Raw genomic sequence first — 17,993 nt, forward strand, 5'->3', positions numbered from 1 at the left:
TCTTGTCTGCCAACTTTCCTGTTCCTATATTTTTTTTATTTTCTTTTTCTCACACTGAGGATGTTTGCATTAAGAGTTTGGTGCTCCACCATTGTTTAACACCTTCCTCTAGCTCTAAATAACTCAGCTTAAGCTCATTATAAAGTAAATGATCTCTTCCTAAGAGATTAAAAATGGCAAGCTGAAGATATTAGTTTCCTTCCATGTGGTATGAACCTTCCCCCAGATTTAAAATAATTATAATAAAAAAAAAAAAGATAAAATAAGTGGGGTCAAGAAGCCTGACTGACAGATGGAAGGATGGCTCCAGGTTTCACAGCTGATTTAGTGCATTAAGTATCAGTGTATGAGCAACCCCCAGGCTATGCCCCACTTTTGGGAGCTGGATCCCTCCCCAGGTTCACAGAATAGTTGCACAAGCAGCGTCCTGCAGAGCTGAGGAAGGATGTGGAAGAAAGTGAGAGGCAAGGGAAGAAGAGAGGTGGGCAGGACAGGGTCTGAATGGGTTGGTATTGCTGCTGTAAGGATCAGACAGTTGCTTTTCTAGGAGCTGGGAGGTTTGCTGTTAGAGCAGTTTAGCTGCTTGGGTTCAACTTGAGTAATAGACTTACTTGCTCTATATGTTATCTTCTTATTCACTCTTTTTTATTCCTTGTTTACCTGGAGAAGAGAATAAGTTGCTCTAAAAGAATAGGGATGATGGTAATAAGAAATGAGTAGGAGACATGCCTTTGGATGGGAAGAAGAAAGCTGTGCTGCCACCACCCATACACTTGGTGGAACAAGGCTGCTTCATAGCCACCAGGAACCAAGGAACCCCTGACACCAGGGAACAGCTGTGTGAGCATGTTGTCTAGCTGCGGATCTTTCTCACTGGAAAAGTTGCTCAAGGATAGACCAAAGTTAAACCTACAGGGTTATTTCTGGGGTGCTGGTTTGGCTGTGGACACTTGCTGGCAGAGGATTATAGAAGTGCATCAGGGTAACCAGGCTGGTAACACTGGTGATATATTCTTGTGCAATCAAGCTTGGGTGAGACACCTTTGCACTTCCCTGGTTTCGTTTCTCTGCATCTATGTGCACTTCTGGGAAAGCCACAGTACCTGCTGAATAACCTCAGCAGCCTGCTGTTCCTAGCACTGTCCTTTAGATTGTGTTTTATGATAAAAGGACAGCAAACAAACTGAATGGCGCTGCCAAGGAGGCACGCAGAAGAGAAACATGCTGTGTGTTGTAGAATGAGAAACTTTAATCCTCTGTAAGGTTTCTCCCAAAACAGGGAGTTAACAAAAAGAAAGAGGCTGTCTATAAGAAATCTGTTCACAGCCATGTTTTCCAATGTAACTAACTGCAGATTTTAAACCAGTGTTTCCCAATAGCATTTCCTTTGAGCTTCAATTTACTGGCTTCAGTGAAACAGTGCATAACATTAACAAACACAGACATCCGTGGGTCAGGATAGCACTGGGTTTTCACAACTCTCTAGAAGGTTTTGTGTTGTCCATTACTCAGCCATGTGACTTGCTGAATTGATTGTTGCAGAGATGCCATGCAGCTCGATCCCTGAAAACCGGTGAAATTATTGCCACCCACAGAACATCCTGGGGACCTCTGTGTAAATCTGCTGGTGAGTTATGAATAGATGCTTGCAAAAAGGGGGACAGAAAGTAACCACCATTTTAAGGCTCTTTTTCACTGCAGAGGAACCTGAAAACCTGTGAAACAAAATCCTTGGCATATTTCTCTGAGAAGCAGTTCTTGCTGAAGCTGTGTGACAGCGTGAATAAGTGCGTGCCTTCTGGCGAAGAGAATATCAAATTGTCAAGGGAGTGAAAAGCAGAGGGGCCAAAAAAAAAAAGAAGTGTAACTGTTTCACAGGGCAGCAAGTACAACAGCCATGAAATCAAGCCGCAGTTAAACTTGCATAGTGCAAAAGTGGTTTGTGTCTCAGATTGCAATCAGTTTTTCTAGTGTTTACTCTATATTGTACTTAGGTTGCAATTATATTGAGCTCTGAATTCTTAAATCAAAGGATGTCAGAGATTGTGTTGCTGTGTTTCCTTAAACTTCCTGACATTGACTTCATTATTACTGCAAGGAAAGGTGGAGAGCCTTGCTGATGCATGGCATTTCAGTCAACCTGGAAGAGCGGTGCAGCATAGGTTAACAGACGGTCAACACCAGCTCTGCATACAAGCAATTTGTTATGCTTCTGCCTTTTCTGTGTTTATCCTGAGTTATGTTTTAAAGGGCAACCACTGCCATTAACATTTGCAATTATTTGGCTTCCTCCAGCCATTTGTATTCATATTGTACTGGCATAAAGCACTCACTGAGAGTGTTTGTACATGCCAACACCATAGTTTTAACACATAGCTACTGGCAATAGACAGAAGTCATCCTCCTACTGATTGCTTGTTTTGCAGTCACTTCATGCTCTTCTGACTGTGGGCTGGTAATGGATTTGGGGTATTTTTTTTTTCTCCTATACATGGTCACAATATTTGTTTGGAATTTGAAACAGACTCTGATTCAGCACATTTTATTTTTCTTCCCCCGTGTCTAGGTAGGAGTCTGTTAGAATAGGCCTTTAGTGTTCATTTCTCTATTAGTTCTTCTTTTAAAACTTATCAATGAATACAGCTTTCTTTGTACAGCACTTGCATCATGTAGGGCTCACTCCCATTGGAGTCACACTGGAGACCCTGAAATGCTTCTAATATAGCAAAATGGCCTTTGCACAAAAGGACCTGTGGAGATGGAAGCTTTGTTTGGGTTGCATGATCAGTTCATAGGCAGAACTGTTGCAGCGTGGTGCTACAAGATATTGCCTTATATTTGCATGTTGGATATTCACATTGCATTTTAAGTGTGGGGCTAGACATACAGGTTGAAAGAGCTGGGGCTGTTCAGCCTGGAAAAGGCTCTGAAGTGACCTCTTAGTGGCCTTTCAAAATCTAAAGGGAAGCTACAGGGAAGAAGGGGACAGACCCTTTAGCAGGGTCTGTTGTGATGGAACAGGGGGAAATGGTTTCAAGCTCAAAGAAGGTTCATTTAGGTTAGATATTAGGTAAAAGTCTTTTGCAGTGAGGTGTGATGAGGCACTGGAACAGACTGCCCAGAGATGTGGTGGATGCCTTGACCACTGGGAATTTTCAAGGTGAGGCTGGATCAAGTCCCTGAGCAGTCTGAGTTAGCTGTGGATGTTCCTGTTCACTGCAGAGGAGTTGGACTAGATGGCCTTTAAAGGTCCCTTCCATGATTCTATAGGCAATGATTTCCAGCTCTGTGTTGGAGTATGAGCTATTGTGGCAGGTATCTAAGTGCTTTACCTGTACTACGTGCCACATAGCAAAGGCCACTGATGCATTATCTTCAGAAAGCCTTTGTTTGTCTGTGTTGGGCTACAGGGTACCATTTCCACTGCCTGTTTCTTGATATGTTCAAAAATCAGTAAATAAAAAATCAAACTAAAAATAAATGTATTGCACAACAGTGCCTTGGCCTGTCTTAGAATGATGTCCTGGATGTTCCATAGCTTGGATTGTTATCCTGTGCCTTAGATCCTGTTACTAATTTCTGGTATGTTTCTATCACTACTTGTCTTCTGCACACCCCATGTACTGTGCAGGTGTGTGGGTAGATGAGAGTTATCCTGGAAACATATACAGACTGAGATGTTTTTATACATACATCAAACACTTACAAGAATGAATTAAGTGCGTAAGAGTATAGACACAAACATAAATAGAGGTACAGTGTTACAGGAGAAGGTAGTCTGCTTGCAAATTTGTTCAATTACAAGGTTCACATCTATATGTGAACCAGGTAAACATGTGCAGATACTGTAGAGACCCTTGGGCTTCTCAGTTGGCACTAAATGCCTATGTCCAGGCTACAGAGTTGAGTGACTCCTTCAGTGTGGCTCCATTGACTGCAGTGGCCAGATCCCTGCTACTTAATCTCTGGGGACATTACAAAAATAAGACAGTGTTTCAAAGTCACCAATCCTCATCCTATCTTCTTTTTTCAGAATATTGTAGAGTCAAATCCCCAACACATACCAGACTAATGACTGTAAGGACACTGCGCTTTACATAAAAAAGAGAACTTGGACTTCTCCATGAGAATCACCTTCCTTAAATTGTTGCATCAATACAGTACCACAGTTCTATTGGCTAATCTGTAGGCAAGGTTATACTGCTTGACTGGCTTTGTACCCCACAGAAAGACTTAGGAATTTCAAAGCTTTTTTCTTTCACCTCGTCTTTTTTTTTAGCATCTGTTTCCAAAAGAGGGAAGGAGCCTGGTGTGGGAGCTGGATATATCATACTTATTGTCACTGCTGCATTTGGCTTTCTGCTGGCAGCTGTGAGCCTTGTCATTTTCTACTGCAAGAGAAAGATGGGAATATACAACTTCAGAATCAAGTCTGACAACTTCAGCTACCAAGTGTTCTATGATTAGTGGCTTCCACATTACCGGATGTAAGTACTGAATGATGGTAAGTTACTTTCTTTAGCTGTTCAGCTCTTCATTAAATGGTCAAATACTTGCAGATGAACATCCTCCATGTAAGGGTATTAAACCTCCTAACCTGTTGGCTGTGGGTAGAGATCACAGAAATACAAAATTCTTAGAATTCTTGCCTTTTTTTTTTTTTTTTTTTTGGATGCTGCAGAATGTGGAGGATCACAGCCTCCTCTTCCTCATCTTCCTTTGTGCCTTCAGTCTCAGTCACTTGCCACTTTTGAAGAGCACCAATGACCACTTCCATAGAGAGTATACCTCTTTTAGTTTTAGATCATGGATTAGTATAATAAGAGAGGGAAACTGCCTCTCTAAGTCATAGAATCATATAACCATGGAATGGCTAGGGTTGGAAGGGACCCCAAGAATCATCAAATTCCAACCCCCGTGCCACAGGCAGGGCTACTGCAGAAGCTAATTTGCTTCAGAAGTTGCCCCTTTCTGAAAATGCTTGGGTTTCATTTTCTTTCTCACAGGCGGCTATTTACATAAACAAGTAAATAATAAATAAGTAAATAAATGGTGGGATATTAGACATAAAGAACTGAAATGTCAGTAAGGCTTAAATGTCTTTTAAGAACCTGCAGGGTGTCTGTAAAGACAGCTCTGAAGGGTGTTCACCACTGTAACAGGTTCTGCTGCTGCAGTTCTGGGATTTAACACTTCTCCAGGTTCAGGAACAGAATCAGTACAGGATTCATCACTTTTATTTGCAAAATCTAGATACTCACAACACTTTGTATGTTTGTGCCTTTAAGACCAGAAAAGAGAGGTGTTGGAAAAATAATACCTAACCTTATTTCATAATTCATGTCTGTTTACTGTGGATCTGATTGCATTTCATTCTTGGGCAGGGGCTTATCTGACGTTCTTACCACAGTTAGGAACTCCTTCTTGATGGAGGCTTCATACACAGGAATGCAGCTGCCATGACCACAGCAAATTCACTAGATTCATCATGATGGTATTTGAGATAATGTAATTTGCTTCACTGAGTGCGGAGTTTCTCACCTAGAAGACAAAGAAAAGACAGGGAAGACAGTACCCCAGCTGTCTGCTTGTTATATCTTGAACAGTCACTATAAGCTCTGTTTCCCTTAGGCTTATATTACAAAGACCATTTTCCATAGTCAGATATGGGCAGCTTCTTTGAGACCTCTTTAGGTGGTGATGATACTCTGATTGCTTCCCAAAGTCTGGGCAGTGTGTCCAGTCTGGAGCTCACTGGGAAGGTAACTTTCTTTCCAGCAGCTGTACAGTTCTCTGAATGATACAGGTCCCATAACCCAGCATAAAAACATATCTGGGCCTATTAAATTAAAAGGTGCATATAAAGACTCTGAGCCTTCACTCATTCTGCTCTCTTGAATGGTCATGAATGATTATAACGCTTGATATTAATGGCAATTACAGAGTTGTACAGTGACTCTGTAGCATAAAGGATATTTTCAGGATCACAATATTTATATATCATAAGCACGTTGGAATTTCAGTGTCTCCTTTTAGATGCTGGAACATCTCAACTCTTCTCTATACGCTTCCCTTTCATTGCATTTCTTATGACTTTTTTTTTCTATCTTTCTTTCTAGTTGGATTGTGTCTCATCACAGCGAATTGCAGCTTGTTGTTATTCTGCATTTGACTTTCATTACGCTTCATGATGGTGGCCACTAGTGATTCCAACACTGGCTCTTAACATCACAAGTAAAAGGCTTCTGTATCCCTGATTTTGTTTTGTTTTGGTAGCAATTTGGCTTTTTCCTTATGTTCAAGGATCTGTGTCTGAGGCTCCATGTTGAAGTCAACTTCTTTGGCAGTTTTATGTGTGGAAAAAAGTACAAGAGAAAAAGAAAGACTTCATGGTTCTCTGCTCATTTTTCAAGACTGGGCTGTCCCACTGTGCCACACTGCACTTCTCCCCTCTTAGCATAATTTGTACCATCACACAAGTAAAATGTTTCTCGAAATATTTCAGGAAGTAAATCAGGAAAATGTTAGAGATTTCATTTTCATTTTGTTATTCACTGTATACTTAAGGTGAGGTTGAAACCTTGAGATGCAGCAACGCTGAAGACCTAACTGTGAAACGCCTTAAGTATACAGAAGCTGGAGAACAAGTACTTGATTTATCACCAAATAAAGAAAATGCAACAATGAGTCTTTGACTCAACCTGCATGGTGTATTCTTTGACATGAGTCTTGTGATTCGACTGTGAATTCTTTAATTGAGAAGGGCTTGATGAAAAAATAAGTCTTGCTGCTGGAAATCCATGATTTTCTACTTAATTCCATTGCTACCTATCTACTCTGTTTAATTAGAGCAGAGTGATTTTGCAGTTGAGGTACAATGTGCTGCCCAGCAAAGTGAGAGCATTCCAATTGCGTGCAGTAAGTGTAAATTTGACCCATATTTTGGCTGCATTGCAAGACCCTATCGTTACTACAGCTGCAGAGGTTTAGTTTCCGTGCTTCAGTGAATGCCACAACATTCTTTTCAGTTGGATATACTGGAACAAAAACATTTTTGACACACGAAGCAGCCCTTGCAGGACTCTTCAATGAGTGGTTTGGAAGATAAAGAGTGTGGTAACTCACTCCCATCGCTGCTGGGTTCCGATTGCTACATGCACACCGGCCACCTGGCCAGTGGTGGTGGCTGCTGGGTTGGTGTCACAGTAATGCAGACGTTTGCAGTGAACAAGATAATTCTTCTTTAAATGAAATAAACACCATTATGAACAGCTTTCTAGTGGAAGTTGGCCATTAGTTTGAACTCACGACTACTTATATCAGCTATAGCATTTAGATGCTGGTTTGTTGGTGCAGAGTAGCACTGGAAATCTTCTTTACTAGCCCCTTTACCCAACTGCTGTTAGGTACTAAGACTGTAGGGTAAAAGATTTGCCCTCTGTTTTGCAAAAGGTCAGAGTGGTTGATCTTAGAGGTTATACACAGCCTAAAGTCTCATAAACGTATTTTAGATATATAATTTATATTCTGTTCTGACTCAAGGGGATCAATAAGGAGTAAAAATCTTTGACTTTTTGTTGCTGAAATATCAGCTCTCAGATCCTGATTTAAAAACAAGAACAATTTGGTTACAATTCATTAATGGAACTACGGTTTACCTTTGTAATTTTAAAGTCTGATAAACACAGTCATAAACTTTTTATGATGTAGGCGTCTCCTCACTTTTGCTGCTTGCTGTCAAAGAAATGTTTGCTTTCTGCGCACATTGAAAGTTCAATCTATTTTACTAAAAACATTTTTATAGTTGGTAGTGCGTGCAATCCTAGACCTCCTGTAGTGGAAGGGCTAGAGATTTGCCTATTGATTTCAGCAGAGCCGTACCTCTAATGGAACCTGAGCAGCTGCTTCTATTTGATACCAGCAGAAAATGATCTTGTGACTATCTGAATAGCTGTTCTGTAGACTCTTAATAAAAGCACTCTCATAAAATATTGTTGGGTTTTGTACTGTTATTTATTTCCTTTAATGAATTAACCACGGGTATTCAGGCATGTACTGTGTGGATGCGGCATCTTCTGAAGAGCTGTGCAAGCGTCAGTACAATGTTCAGATTACTCAAAACACAACACATGACCTTATCCATTGGTCTGCTACTACCAAGAACCAAATGCGTACACTTATGCTAATTAAGGGTCCCCTTCTTGAAGGTTGCAAAGGAGAAATGTATTTTCAGTTCCATGCTTTGCAGTGAAGATGACCAAAAGTGTATTCATCATTCACAGCCCAATAATAGAAACCTAGCAATGTGCTGATCCAGCTTGAAAGTAGCATTTGAAGATTCTAGTGGGCTTATCAGGAGCCAAGTGTGAAAAGCACGGAAGAGCACCAGCACTTCCTTTCTCATCTGTGTATAGGTGTTGTACAGCTGCTGCCGCCCATTTTCTTCATTCATCATTTTTTTCTGTCTGATTTCTTCTAGCAGTCAGTTCACTTTCTTTTCCCTGTGTCCCCTTGGGTCTCTTTTTCATGCTTAGGCACAGAACAGGTTGTTTGGTGGAGGCAGTACATACAAAGTACAGTGTGGTCCCTCTGTTCCTACTTATTTCATCTCAACTGCTGCTTAGACAAGGCCTGAGTGCTTTGGAGGGCTCATTTTCACTGTGGACAATCCTTCACACCAGCGATTAGGTGGTTTTACCACATAAGCAGCTCAGCAACCAAGAACTCTCCTGGTAAAGCAGCACTGACCATCTCCCCTTTCCAGTCTCCATCTGCTCACCTTTTGTTCCGTTAATATCTCTCTAGATAATTATTTGAGATAGAGTTAAAAAAAAAACCCATATGAAAATAAAATCTGAAGATTTAGCTTGGACCTCTTACATTGTTTCCTAAGAGCCACTTTAGATCAGTGGTATGCATGCCTGCTGTCCCCACTGTTCCCTGAGAACACCATAATGCTGACGCCTGATGCAAAATATGCATCATTATTCTTTTGTCTGATACTATAAAGTTGCCAAACTTTGGTCCCACTGGGTTTGGGAAAAAGCTGAGGTAACTGGAAAATTTCCTTGTCCATTAAACTATAAAAGAGTGGACTTTTTAATGTCCGTTTGGAAAGTTTTCTTGTAGGCTGAGGAAGGAAACAAGTTAGGGGGAGCTGGCAATCTTTAATTGCAATTGGACTAAAAATATGATGTTAGCTACAGCCTAACGGAAAAGCCTAGAGCACAGAGCCGCCTAATGGCTGCTTTGATCTGCTTAGCACTGCCTTTGGGCCTGAATTGCAAGGCTTGTAGCAAACATACAGCTGAGTAGTATCCTTGTTATAGAGGTGCTACCTTTCAAAGATGCTCAATTTTTTGGCAGACTTTTCCTCTCTTTGCTCTCTTCCAGTGCTGGCAGGCATTGCTGCAGATGACTTCAGGCTAGGGCTTTCAGGGCTTTTCTTTTTTCCCAACAAAAGGGATTTTTTCCTCTGAAATTGAGTGACAATGATATGTGCGCTGTAAGCAATCATAAATGCAAATATAAAAGGTGAAATGAGAAACACTTGAACATTTGGAGAGAACACGGAGTAAAGCAGTAAAGGGAAACAAACAATGAAGTTCCAATTAAGTTCCTGTGACAAAGAGTCAGTAATAAATCACTGGTATAGCTTGTTGTGGATCCAGAAATACCCACTCATACTGTTCACTTTAAAACCGTTGGTGCTCAGCCCTACCAAAGCCAATAAAAGTATTGGGACAGTTGGGGTAAATGCACGCTGCTGCCTGGTAACTGGTTTTGTTAACTACAAGGAACTGAAAACAGGTAGTAAACATATCAACCCACATTTGTTCCTGTTTGGGTGTGTGACAGACTGGATTTTGACTGGCTAGGAATAGTGCAATTGTACAGAGAATATGTATCCAAAGTACCAAAAAATCTTGCTCATCTCACAGTTCTGATGGTGCCCTGCCCTCTAAATGCCAAGAAAAGTCTGCCTTTCTAACAAAGACAGTTGGGGAACAAATTTCATTTGGGTCAAACTTTCCCAGTATCACCATATCCTTGGGAATGTGCTGGCAGCTCACAGCAATATTGGCAGTGTGAGTTCTTCATGGCTTATACGCGGTAGTGTTTAAACTCTTCAAATCCACTCAGGGAGTGTCTGGCTTTGCCCCTCACACTGCCTAGAGCTTTGATATGAAATGCTCACATCAATGGGTGGCCAAACAGTGTTTGCATTTATTAGCTGCTTCGGCATCTGGCGATTTGAGAGGATGAAGGAGGTGCTCCACTGCAGTATTTTCAACAAATACAGCTCTTACTAGCATATAGAGATAGAAGGGTCTTGTGTTTGTTCTCTTGCCAACCCTGAGAGGCTCTCTCACTTCTGCATGTTACATATGAATAGCCTTATCCAACTTAAATTTTTACAGATCAGCTTTTACACAGCACAAAGCCAAACCAAATCCCACAGCTCTCATCTTTTTCAGTAAGGCAAAAGTCAGGAGTAACAACTGAACAAGACGTGACTGCCTTCTTAATCTGCTTTGCTTATGTCCTAGAAGATGCTCAGCTAATAGTTTGAGGCTGCACAACACAACCCATTTTAAAATCACTTGACTTTTTCCTCATGAGATTATAGATAGTGCTGCCAGTTTCCTGTGTTTGTCAGAATCTATTTGACTCCACTCTCCTCATTTTCTGTTTGGCTTCAGCTGTGACATCTTATTCTTAAGCAGGAGGAAGAAACATCTGTTGTCTTACAGGTGTACAGGAAGTACCACATTGTAAAGTTCAGTCTTTCCCCTGAGAATAATATCTAACTCTTTTGACATCTATGAAAGCCAAAGCCAGTGTGACAGCATGTCCAGGCTGTGATCATGGTCCAATATTTTCCTTGAGCAGGGGGCTGGACTTCATGATCCCCAAAGGTCCTTTCCAACCCCTATGATTCTGTGGTTCTGTGATTCTCTGGTTTCTTTTATGAGACAGTACGACTGAAGAAAATATAATATACCTCTTTTGCAGCTCCTTAATACTGACCACATGGCCTCTTTGGGAGGATTTATATTTAGTAATTTCTAGGGTGTTTTTGTTTTGTTTTGTTTTAGTACCTGCTCCAAAACTTATTTCTTCAACTGTTATTAGCATTTTGGTAGAGTAAAACCAGACATCTATCCCCACTGAGAAGAGGAGCTGTAGGGGAGTGAAGGGCAGGGGTGAGAAGATGGGAAGATGCCCAGGCCTGTAGGAAGGGTGGGGGCAGTTTCAGAGCTCAATGCCAATCCTGCTTGACAGCAGGGTTTCTCTTTTCAACCCTCTGATCCACCACGAGCCCTGCAGGCTGTGTCTGCCCAAAGGAAAGAGTAAAACTATGGGATAAGTCCTGCTGTACCACTCTGATGGGTCTTAAGCTCCTTCTGTAGCCCTTCTGGAAGAGACTGCAAGAAGCTGATCTGCTGAATGGGGCCTTCAGCCCACAAATAGTAAGGGGAAACTGGTGTGAATGCCTGTCCTTCTCTGCAGTTTGACTAGGTTATTGCTTTGTATGGGGATCCTCTGTCCGTTCAGCACACTGACCCCAGAGTCTTTATGTAAGGCTAGCACCTCATCTGGCCATTTTGCTTTTAGCAGGAAGTAGCCGAAAGAAGAGGAGATAGTGATGATGGTTCTCATCACTGTGTCTAATCACACATGCAAGGCACTCTACTGATGGATAATGCTGAGCTGTAGATGTTCCTGTTTGTTGCAGGGGAGTTGGACTAGATGGCCTTCAGGGGTCCCTTCCAACTCAAGCCATTCTACAGCCTAAAGCTGTAGTTAAAACTTGGCGGGGCTGTTAAAGCAGTAGCCTTGCATTAGCAGGATAAATACTTCCAGCTGAGATAGGTGGGTGTGGAAGACATCTGAACGTCTGTTTCACATCACCAGGAATAAGCTCTAAACTTTATTTGTTATGCTTACACTTAACTCCCATCTGACTACGTAATACCACAAAGTCAGCTGTTGACTTTTCTTTTCTGGGTTGTGTAACTATGAAACCACATGCAATAAGGTAAGGCAGTTATGTTTTATTTGTGGGGAAAGGGATGTTATGCCATTGCCTTGCCATATAATTCTGTCCTACTGTTCCCACACCCCTCCAGCAGGAGCTATAAATTGCTCAGAATCAAAAATAGAAGTATTTTGTTCTGATGTGAGAGTCATCTAGTGGCTTGGCACATTATTCCTGTTATCTGCTAAACTGAAAATGCCAAGCTATTATCTATCCAAAGTAGTTTGGAACTTTGATATTTAATACCAAAAACCAAACCTTTATAGGATGAGCTAATCTTCCCATTTCTAACCCTGTCACCTTTAGCATAACACTTAAACACTGGAGCTGAGTAGGGAAGAATCCCCGTACTGCTGAGAACATTGCTTACCTTCTGCAATACCAGCATGTTATCTCCATTCACATTGGAAAGGGGCTGTCTGCTGTATGTTTGTATGGCTTGGAAAAACAGGCCCACTCCTAATGAGAAGTTTGCTATCAGTGCTAAAGGATACAGAAGAAGGCTGTCAATACTAGTGTCAATTGCTTTTAATGCTATTGCTGACAGGGGTGTTGTGAGCATTCTCAAAAGCTTTGTATTAACTCAGACCCCTGGAAATGCTCAGCCTCTGCATACCAATTCCTGTGTACAGCCCATAGGTGCTTTCTATAGCACTCAATGGATACTAGATATAGATCCTAAGAAACAGGTTATTGCAGTTTTTACCAGTGAACAAAAGTTGTTTTTTCTTTTTGTACTGTGAATATATTTAATATTTCTAATATAGATTACTTCAAGGACTATTGTTTTGTGGGTTTGGTTGTTGTTTTCTTTTTGCAGATTTTAAAGTTTAATGACTTGGCATATCTTGGCAGCATGTGTTTATTGCTGCAATGTGTATGCCATATCTCTTGTGTCACAGATATATGTGTATTCTAGATATGTGCCTTTAGCTGTCCAAGGGATTTATGGACCCATGCACAGAAGCTGTATCATCAATAGACTATCCATGTGCGATATGGGAATTGCACACAAATCAAATGAAAAGCTTTCTCCCCAGCTGCCTCTTCTGCCTCATCTTTAAGGTCTGTACTGGTGCCTTGGACCCCAGAAAAGAATATTCTTGCTTATTTCTTCCCACTTTTTTAGACTTCTTCATGTAGAAACAGATACAATGTAGTTGTTTCCTATTTGTTGCTCTTGTGTGCTTTTGTCTTATAAATACCCAATGCCTATTATATCTTTCTGTTGCTTTCCTTCTTTGCAGAGCTGGGTACTTAGTCATTTCTATGCTTCTTCTCACATAGTTTCTGCATCTATGGCCATCCGGGTTGGCACTGGAGAGAGAATGCATTATTTTGCACAGTGTGACCTCTAGTAGAAACAAAGGGCCATGTTTTGGAGGGCATGGGTAAGGGGTTTGAGGTTTGATGCATCTGGTATTTTCTTTCTCTGGATTTTGATATCCACATATGTGTATGAGCATGTATTATAAAAATTACCTTATTTATACACAATATAACATTTATTTGTCACTGACCTTTAGACATGACAGAATGAGTCAATTTTATAGTTCCACTTCTCCACTGATAGATAAACAAGCGGCAAAGCTGTTAACTGTTTTCACAAGAAATTGCTCTGGTTAAGAGATCAAGTGAAGCAGAAGTAATAGTCAGCCAACATCAAGGTTAGGTGAGCTGTTAGCTTTGTCCTACACCTGCTGTATTTTCCCAGTTTTGTTCAGCCAGAAGATTACGAGGAAACTATATCTCTTAATTAAAACTCGCATTTAGACTTGTATCTCTCTGAGGTACCCTGCAGTGAGGTTGCATCACTGCTGAAAAATATTTGTTTTTAAATTTTTCTATTCCTGGTTCAAATATCTTCCCTTCAACCAACAACAGTATGAGCTGAGAATACCTTGAAAAACTACACTAGTGAGCTTCTGGCAAGGTTGGAGTTTATCAGGTAAATTTGCTGCACATGCCAAATGGACCCACCCGTGGTGGCAAATGACCACAGTTTAGGTGGTAAATTCCACAAGAAATCCTCAGTGGTTTTGTTCTTTCACAGAAAGAAGCTTGGAGAAGCGAAGGCTTTCCTTACTTGGAGAAAGGAGGAACAACTTTCGGGAGTCTTAAGATGTTTGGGCAGCCAACCAAAATGAGCCAAATCTTAGTGTTTGTGGCAGAAGAGTGGGTCCTCTATAGGACCCTGGGATAGCATGTGACTGAATGAATAATTTATCAGAGATAAAACCACCCTAAGAGAGAAAGCATGCTTTCCAAAGCAGAAAATAAACTTCTATGTCCCTCTCCCTTGTACTTCTAGAGTGCCAGCAGGTTAATAACTGCTAATTTCAAATGGCATCAGTCAAATATGGTTTGGGAAACTGTTGCTTCCTGGTGCTAGTACAGAGTGAGCATGGTAAAATGAGAAGCCTGTCTATAGTAATGGACAGATAATCATCCTGTAAATGAAAAGGTTGTAAGCAGGAACACAAATAGTCATGGGCTAAGCAGTGCCAGCGTGGATTAATCTGTCTATTTTAAAATACCAAATCAAATAGACGATTTCAGAACAGATGAGGAAATATGAGTACATATTTATAAGTTCAATCCATGCATGCACTGACTAATCCAGAAAAACAGAAAAAACAGGGTCATACCTAATCTTTGTGCTCTTAATGGCTCTTATTTGCTCTCTGTGGGAATAGGCATGGCTTCCAGTCTCATGTTGGCCACAGGTAAACATGGGAGAAGAGGGAAAGAGGAAGGACATGGGTACAAATCTCACAAAAACTTGTCTATGGAGAGCAGTGGTGCCTGGGAAACAGCAGAGATTTGTTAGTCATTTGTGCCTAGCGATCACACATCTACCAAAACTTTTGACAGTGAATATACCTCCTAGGGCTCCCTGCTGTCCCCAGACATGAAAATGCCCTTTTTCATGGACAAGTGTTGTCACATCTGTTTATTTTGAAGTGGTGATAGTAGATATTCCCCCATAGAGGATGCATTCATTCCAGAATTAGTAAGCTGCATAGCAAAAAGCAGAAGCTTTTCCAACTTAAGACACCTTCATGTTGATCTAACCACACTTGCATTATAGACTATCCAGGAATATATCTCTCTTGGTTAAAAAAATGGTTACCTTGAGCTGACATCATTTGCCAGTACAAACACAAAGCACAGATAAGGCCATCACTTGTAATAGCATAGAATGACAGCTTCCATCTCTCTTTCCTTGCCTATAGCATCCAAGCCAAAGCATTGCCTGCAGAGCTACAGGTAAAGCGCTGTCTCCCCTCAGTCTTCTTTTCCCCAGACTAAACAGCCCCAGTTCCTTCAGTCTCTCCTCATAGGGCATATTCTCCAAGTCCTTCACAAGCCTTGTTGCCCTTCTTTGGAAGGTAGGGGTGTAGTCTAGGCTCAAAGTATCAGGTGACTCTTCTAGAGAATCTGCATTTAAAAGATTGGTGATACACGAGGGTGAAGGAGATAGAATATTGATCAAGTTGCTCCAGAATACTGAAGCTAGATGAGTGTTCAGCAAAGGCATCTGCAAACCTGTAGCAAGCTGTAGTGGAAGTTTTGCTGCTTCTCTATCTCCTGTGAGGCTTTTGCTCAATAGGAGAGGTTGCTACACAGGTCTGAGGCTTCTAAGGCAAATGCTGAAGTTTGCGTGTGACTGTCAGCTCAGGCCACTGCATTTCTGGCTTACAGACTTCCATTTTTTGTTTTGCTCTCTCTCTTCTACTCGCTATAGAGCACAGATCATCCTGTGCATGCTTTGGCCCTACTGAAGATCTACCCCCTTGTGCTTGGAGGAGCTGGGATATGAATGAGCCTTGGTTTCTTCCCAAACTTCCTCTTAGGCAGTGTAGTCTCAGGCCTCTCCTCGTGTGTCTAGTGCCAGCAGGGTACAGTTTGCTGCAGCATGGCACCGTAGTAATGATGGATGGTGTAAAAAGCTCTTAACAATCCTGGTGTCACATTGTATTATTAGGCACTTGCACACACCTCAGCTCCAGGACCAGGCACAGGAGAACGTTCTGAAGAAAAACGAAACAAACACGGAGCCACAATGATAAGAGGAGAACTTGCACTTTCTTTTTTTCCTTATTGAACAAATGCAGATTCTGACGGCTGTAGGTTAATTTTATATAGTTGAATAGGTGGAGTTAGGTTTATAAAAATAATCTCACTAAACCAACAGAAAACAGTTAAACAAGAAGCCCATAAGGCTGTATGTTTCAAGGTTACTTGTATTATTGTATTTATTTAAGCATTCTGGCTGTGTACTTTTCTTTACACTTGCAAATAAATCTTCCCCCAATAAATTTTGTTCACACGCTGTTTAAGCCACCAACAGGATGACTGGAGGCTGGAAGGCACTTCTCATCTCACTATTAGCACTGCAGTGTGCATTCTAGATTACAGAACAGAGGAATGGCCCCTTCCTTGGCCTGCTTCCCATTCCCTTCGCCTCACCCACCAGTGTGCCTTTCCCTCCCCTTGTTACCCAGCAGAGCTGAACAGAGAGCTCTCAACAGCCGGAGGCAAGGCTGATTCGGAATGATCTGGTTTGTTCAGCCTGGTTTCGTTTCTTGAGGCTGATCTCACACTTCCTTTCATCTCTTCAACCGTAACTAGAAGAAAGGGTTGGTAAAAATACTAAAAAAATGTTTTTAGTAAGGCGTCTTAATTGAGATCAGGGAGGCTGGTTTGGCTGTAGAGTCACTGTGCTTGGTGCTGACCCTCTGTAGAATGTGACTTTTCCCTTCCCTGAAGAGGTTTCAGTGTAAAAATTGGTAGTGGAAGAAATAAGCATTATAGTCACAGTGATCTGAAATGACATGCAGCCGGGCAAGGTGAGCTAAAGTGTCTGTGATGTACTTCACTGAGAACTTCCACAGTAAGACCAGAGTAGTATCCTGAGACTTCTGCAATACAATATGCTGTCATTACTGCTTACTGGTACAGCTTAGTGGGTTCATAGCAAAGGAGTATGTTGTCCAAACTGACAGTTTGAATATAGAGATAAATGACACCATGGGTGCAAACAGCCATGAAGATCCTCATACGAGTTTCTGTTGTGTGACCAAAGGACAGTGCTTCTCATACATCCAAGACCCATCCAAGGCTTAGGATACGCAAACCAGTGAAATGATTCTCAGTTATCACTTTTGGAACTTTAAGTGGTTCTTTAAGGAAAGCTTGTCTGGAAAGACGATTTCCAAACTTCATTTCCAGATGAAATCAGGAAAGAAGTAAGAGGGTCTGCCATCAATATGTATTTTTTTCTTTTTTCTACTTTCCTTGGTGGAGAACGCCAGAAAGCTGCTAAATGAAGAGAAAGATAATAGCAATCCAAGATTGAATAAGTGTTCTCTGAGGGCCAGGAGATCTCATTTTAATCCCATGTTATTCACCCTTAGGTGAATAGGCTTTCTGCGCAGGGGCGGAGCATGCATAGTGGCTGCTAGCTTTGTTCTGATGTCATCTGGCACAATCTGATAATCGCATCAGTCAGAAATGATAGGGTCCTGACTGAAATGTCCAGTGAGTAATTCTTGTCTGCTATTAGTGTAACCCTGTGCCTGAAGAGCCAAGGTTCATACCAGTTCTAGCAGAAATGCCAGCCTGATCTTACATAAAATGCCAGAGAGAAACAGATTCTTGTAATAGAATGTTTATGCTGGCAGTCCTATAAAGAAATGCACAAAACTTCAAGTCATTTAGACATTTCACATTATGAGTGTAACGGAGACATCACAAGGAGGCTGCATGGCTTTCTTCTCAAAACAAGGGACTTGAAGTGTTATCCCAAAGTTTCTCTGACTCTGTTCACCTACCGCACAGTAAGAGTTTCTACATACACTTCTCATCAACTTACCCCGTTTGCATTCATGTTGTTGAAATAAACCAAGGGGATATATGTCTGTGCTTTGTTTAACCACATACATTT

At 41.3% G+C, this 17,993-nt stretch overlaps 1 protein-coding gene across 2 annotated transcripts in view; it reads left to right on the plus strand.

Annotated features, from left to right (window-relative positions):
• UMODL1 (uromodulin like 1) overlaps positions 1-7,987 on the plus strand; it is a 46,808-nt gene extending 38,821 nt beyond the window's left edge. Inside the window, exons 20-22 of one of the 2 annotated variants that reach the window (XM_015883145.3) lie at positions 1,543-1,627; positions 4,280-4,487; positions 6,120-6,700. In XM_015883145.3, the coding sequence (XP_015738631.2) occupies positions 1,543-1,627; positions 4,280-4,467 (273 nt within the window). In that variant the 3' untranslated portion in view covers positions 4,468-4,487; positions 6,120-6,700. Of the gene's footprint in view, positions 1-1,542; positions 1,628-4,279; positions 4,505-6,119 lie in introns of both variants that reach the window. The other variant, XM_085548505.1, reaches the window with a different exon arrangement.
• Positions 7,988-17,993: the final 10,006 nt, after the last annotated feature.

The sequence above is a fragment of the Coturnix japonica genome, chromosome 1 (genome assembly GCF_054131305.1).
Source record: "Coturnix japonica strain WE chromosome 1, WE-NBRP24, whole genome shotgun sequence".
Taxonomy (NCBI): Eukaryota; Metazoa; Chordata; class Aves; order Galliformes; family Phasianidae; genus Coturnix; species Coturnix japonica.